The 6,000-nt window shown below is 34.9% G+C and overlaps 1 protein-coding gene across 1 annotated transcript in view; it reads left to right on the top strand.

The window, feature by feature from the left end:
• mipol1 (mirror-image polydactyly 1) overlaps positions 1–6,000 on the top strand; it is a 93,981-nt gene that overhangs the window by 31,242 nt on the left and 56,739 nt on the right. The window contains exons 7-8 of the mRNA XM_073827371.1: positions 1,474–1,579; positions 4,838–4,967. Of these exons, the coding sequence (XP_073683472.1) occupies positions 1,474–1,579; positions 4,838–4,967 (236 nt within the window). The remainder of the gene's footprint in view (positions 1–1,473; positions 1,580–4,837; positions 4,968–6,000) is intronic.

The raw sequence follows: 6,000 nt of genomic DNA, 5'->3' as shown, positions 1-6,000 counted from the left end.
CTGAAGTGCCTTGAAACACGCAGCGTTATTCTATGTGGTGACGTACTTTTAACTGAAACAAAAACATATCGCCCAGCCCCGCCCACTAATTTAGAATAGCCAATAGCGTTCCATTAATATCTGCTCGGGCAAGAGCCGTTGAGCTCGGTAAAGCAGCATTTGTAAGCTTATGACAGCCACAGACTTATAAATTACCCCACAGATTCAATATGAAACTCTTGCTAAAACGAAAAAGTGATCATAATCATGCTGAGGCTGTGTAGTTTAATACATGCACATATAAGCGCATATGATCTGCTCCGGCCGGGTTAATGCGTCTCTGTGTTGGGGGCGGGACATTACGGACTCTAGAGAGCATTTGATTGGACAGAACGTTTGATGAGAAATTGAAGTGCACGGTGATATCATCCAAATCCTTGATTCATATTGGCGGAAGTGACGAGACTGTAAGTTTTGAATGCCTATATCTTGTAAACGCGAATTTTGTCTTTGTTTTGCAGCACACTAGCTTATAGATAACCTAAAGGCTAATATATTCATACTAAAAGCCAAAAAACTTTAATTTTGATTTCAGGGGGACTTTAAAGGGATAGTTCACCCAAAAAATTAAAATTCTGTCATTAATTACTTACCAAACTGTTGTTCCAAACCCATAAGACCTTCGTTCATTTTCAGAACACAAATTAAGATATTTTTGATAAAATCTGAGAGCTTTCTGCATATACATCAATGGAACTGAAACATTCAAGGGCCAAAAAGGTAGTAAAGACATCGAAAAAATAGTCCATGTGACATCAGGGGTTCAACCGTAATTTTATGAAGTTACAAGAGTACTTTTTGTGTGCAAAGAAAACTAAAATAACAACTTTATTCAGCAATTTCTTCTTTGGTAGTTGCATTGCTGTCTATGCAGGGTCGGAAAGCTCTCGGATTTCATTAAAAATATCTTAATTTGTGTCCTGAAGATGAACAAAGGTCTTACAGGTTTGGAATGACATGAGGGTGAGTAATTAATGACAGAGTTTTCATTTTTTTGGTGTACTGTCCCTTTAATTTACAGTTTTTGGTAAAATGTGGAAGTGACACTAACTAAACTAAGTTTTAATCTACCAAGAAGGTACACTCTTAACAAAAAAGGTGCTTCACGATGCCATAGAAGAGCCTTTTTTGTCTAAATGGTTCCATAAAGAACCTTTAACATCTGAAGAACCTTTCTGTTTCACAAAAGGTTCTTTGTGCGAATGAAAGTTTTTTTAGATTATGAAAGGTAAGAAAGAGATGGTTCTTTAAAGAACCTTTGACTGAATGGTTCTTTGTGGAACCAAAAATGGTTCTATGGCATCGCTTGAAGAACCCATTAAAGCACCTTTATTTTTTAAGAGTGTATGTTGTTATATTTTTATTTTATTTGACCTCATCAGTATGAATAAACTTATTTATAAAGTTATACGTATGTCTTGTGTATGTCTGCAGCTCCAGGACAAGTTGGCGCTGAAGGAGAAGGAGTTGGAAACCAAGCTTCTAGACTCTCAGCTACAGGAGACCGAGCTTGAGGCACATGCCAGTGAGAGAGCAGCAGGTAGGATGCATGGAAAAATGGATGGAAATATATATTTGAAGGGAGTCAAGATTATGTAGACTCATTTAATACGACAGCATTTATCTTGCTCATGTGTCTGACATTGCATAGATCTCTAAATGCAAACGTCTGACCTTCCAACACAGCTGAAGAATAAACACGTTTAATTAATTAGTTAGTACATGTCAGCAGAACCCGAGAAAAGCACACTTTGGCATTTGTAAACACAAACCAGTATGTCTAACATAAAGCGCCCTGTGATCATTCGTCTCTGTAACTGATTATTTTGTCAATGAAATCTACACGCTCCCCACCTTTGCTGAACAAATATTTAAATTTAGCCAATATTCACTTTTGGTTTGATCTTAACTAGCTAAAAAGCGGCATCTCGCAGTTTGTTAATTAAACGGAAACGCGTGACACGTGACATATATGACACGCAATTAGGCAGCCAAATTGTTCATTTAATAAGGCGATGATAATGCATGTATTCGCCGCCCTCATTTCAATATGATTTGTATGGTTCGGGTTGGAGATGTTTAATCAGCAAATTCCAGCAATATTGATTTGCTTTGTGAACTTTGTCGTGGCTTAGTGTGGGAATGACTGTTTATCGTAACATGCAGGAAAGAATTGATGCGAGTGATGGATAACTGTGCCGCTTTCGGTGGGATTAGAGGTGGTGCCAAGGACCGTTTGGTAATGCCAAAATCTTGTGGATTTTACCAAACTGTCTGCTTGATTTTTGAGTTTGGTGCAGGTCAGGTCGGGTGCGTGAATCAAAATCAGCACAAATTTTAATCAAACCTGTTATTTTGTTCATCCATTTTAATTCATCAATTCCTTTATCATTTATTTATATTGGCTAGTGGTCTTGGTGTGTAATAATGCTTTGCAAATTGGATCATGGATTATTTCATTTGTTAGTTCATTATTTCATTCATTCATTCACGTTTGTTTGTCCGTTTGTTCATTTGTTCGCTCAGTCAGTTAGTCATTTATATTGCTAGCAGCCTTTGTGTGCAATAAGGTTTTGGAAATTGGTTCATAGATAATTTAGCTTGTTGGTTCATCCGTTTATTTATTAATTGGTTCATTTCTTTGAATTCATTCATTCAGTTGTTTGTATGTTTTTTTTCAGTCATTTCTATTTGCTAGTGGCCTTTTTGTGTAATATTGCTTTGGAAATTGACTCATTGTTACTTAGTTAATTTGTCATTTTATTTATGTTATTTGTTAAATTGTTAATTCATTCATTCATTTCTTGTTTGTTTGTTTGTTCGTTGATTTATTTTAGCTAGTGGTTTTTGTTTATAATTATGCATTGGAAATTGGCTCATGGTTTATTTTTGGCTTGTTTTGCTTGTTAGTTTTTTTTATGTACTTATTTGTTCATTTATTTATTTATTTATTTATTCCTTTGTTAGTTTGTTAAGTCATTTATACTTGCTAGTGGTTTTTGTTTATAAGTATGCATTGGAAATTGGCTCATGGTTCATTTTTTGCTTGTTAGTTTGTTCATTTATTCCTTTGCCTTAGTTCATTGAGTCATTTATATTTCCTAGTAGTTTTTGTTCATAATTATGCATTGGAAATTGGCTCATAATCCATTTGTTGCTTGCTTTTACTTGTTAGTTTGTTCATTTATTTATTTGTCTATTTTTTCATTCATTTATTCCTTTGCATTAGTTCCTTCATTTGTTCATTCATTGAGTCATTTATATTTGCTAGTGTTTTGTGTTCATAATTATGCAATGGAAATTGGCTCATGGTTTATTTTTTGCTTATTTTGACTTGTTTGTTCATTTATTTATTTGTTCATTTATTCCTTTGCTTTAGTTTGTTCATTTGTTTGATCATTGAGTCATTTATATTTGCTAGTGGTTTTTGTTGATAATTATGCATTGGAAATTGGCTCATGGTAAATGTTTTGCTTGTCGTTACTTGTTAGTTTGTTCATTTATTTATTTGGTAATTTATTCATTCATGTATTCCTTTGCATTAGTTCATTCATTTGTTCGTTTGTTGAGTCATTTATATTTCCTAAGTGGGTTTTGTTCATAATTATGCTTGGATCATTTTTTACTTATTTTTACTTGTTTGTTCATTTATTAATTCATTTATTCCTTTGCATTAGTTTATTCATTTGTTCGTTCATTGAGTCATTTATATTTGCTCGTGGTTTTTGTTCGTAATTATGCATTGGATATAGGTTCATGCTTCATTATGGTTCATTTTTGCTTGTTTTTAGTTGTTAGTTTGTTCATTTATTTATTTGTTCATTCCTTTGGATTAGTTCATTAATTTGTTCATTCGTTGAGTCATTTATATTTGCTGGAAAGTGGCTCATGGTTTATTTTTTGCTTTTAACTTGTTCGTTTTTTTTCATTTATTTGTTCATTTATTCATTCATTAATTCCTTTGCATTAGTTCATTCATTTAGTTATTTTTTGTTTACTAGCAGTCAATATTGCTTTGCCATAGACCCATTCATTCATTAATTAGTCAGTCATTCATATTCATTCAGTCATTCATTTATTCTTTCATTTAGTCATTATTTGGTTGTCTGTTTGTTCCTTTATTCATCCAGTCATTTAGTAATTTATATTTGCTAGCAGTCTTTGTTTCCAGTATTGCTTGGAGATTCTTGGAGAGTCATCAGTAATGCCCATGGACCCATTCATCGTTCGTTTGTTCATTTGCTTGTTTGCTCGTTCATTAGTTCATTCATTTGTTCATTCATTCACTAGGGGCCTTCGTTTCTAATATGGTTTTGGCAATGCATCCGTCAGCATGCCTGTGGACCTTCTGAGGCCTGTAGGTCAAACACAGTCATGTTTGTCCTCCTATATGAGGATATTTTTCTGATGGTTTCTGACATCCATGAGCCTGGTGTAATTGCTCGCCGTTCCCGTACAATGTTGATAAACCAGAGTGTTTCCATGCTGAAATTTCATAAATAAAATGTCTCCAAGTCTCCAAGAGCCTGGAGCTGTGACTTCAGGGTGTTGCTGCTGTTTTTATTGCTCTGGGCGCTCATGCACACACACACACACACATACACACACACGCACCTCCCCAGGGGAAACTGTCTTCTCAAAATAAGGCTCACTTAGAGTTATTAATACTTATGCCATAGTGTTTCAACCGCAATAACCTCTTTCCCGAGGAGCTTAGCCTTGTTATTGTGCAGCTGGAGCTCTGGAGTGCAATACCAGAATAATAACCCCACTCTCTCTCTCTTTCTCTCTCTCTCAGCGTTAGTCGAGGAAATCTATAAGGCTCAGAGGGAGAGAGACCAGGCTGTGATGGCCAGACTGCGTCTGGCTAACGAGGAGAGGGATGAAGCTTTACTTCGGGCCAAGAAGCTTCAGGAGGCGACGCTGGAGTATGTGCCGTTCAAACCTCTTCCAAAACAGACCATCAGTTCAGTCTGTCCAACTACATGCTGCTCTAATCATTTCTATTCTCTCAAAGGAGCGCCTCACAAAATGAAAATCGATAATCTACCAAGTTGTGCCATCATACTAATTAGGCTGTTTAGTAATACTCATTGGGGCTTGTTTATAAAACAGGAGCCAAATGAATTGCTGTGTAAGGCGTTTGCAAAACCAGTCTTATGTAAATTGTCACTTTGACTGGAATATTATTTATGTTTTAGGAATGATTTACACAGAAATATTATTTTTGTAAATGAGGCTCATTGTTTGTTGAAGCCCTGGCTTAGTTGTCTAGACATGTGGAGCTTTGGTGCTGATTAAGGCTGGGAGATGCAGCTACATTATTCTATATACATCTTGAAAATTCAGGGTCAGTAAGAAGAATTGAATACTCTTTATTTTTAGAGACATATTAAATGAACAGTAAAAGCTTTTACGTTGTTACAAAAAAATCTATTTTAAATAAGTGCTGTTCTTTTGAACCTTCTAGACATCAAAGAATCCTGAAAAAAGTATCACTGTTTCCATAAAAATATTAAGCAGCACAACTGTTTATAGTAATAAGAAATGTTTCTTGAGCAGCAAATCAGCATATTAGAATGATTTCTGAAGGATCGTGTGACACAGAAGACCGATGCTAAAAATTCAGCTTTGCATCACAGGAATACATTTTCTTTTTAAATAGACCAAATTGGAGTAGACGTCACATTTGTCACCTGGAAAAAATGTATTGTTGTGCCTTTGGATGTCAGAATCGGAATGCAAATCATTTTTATAGAATACTATCGTCCAAGACGCTATTTGAAACTAAACACAGACGTTTAAACAGACAGACTAATGTATAAAACCTGCTATGATTACTCTACTTTTAAAGCATACATTTGATTTAAACAATTGTCTACATAATATTCACATATTCAGTTCATAGGGGACATTAATTAGCCCTACAGCTGCAGCATGAAATATTATTTAAATCTATAA

This window comes from Garra rufa, chromosome 21 (assembly GCF_049309525.1).
Source record: "Garra rufa chromosome 21, GarRuf1.0, whole genome shotgun sequence".
Classification (NCBI taxonomy): Eukaryota; Metazoa; Chordata; class Actinopteri; order Cypriniformes; family Cyprinidae; genus Garra; species Garra rufa.
Note: the sequence above shows the minus strand (reverse complement) of the source record. Positions and strands in the feature narration are given on the sequence as shown.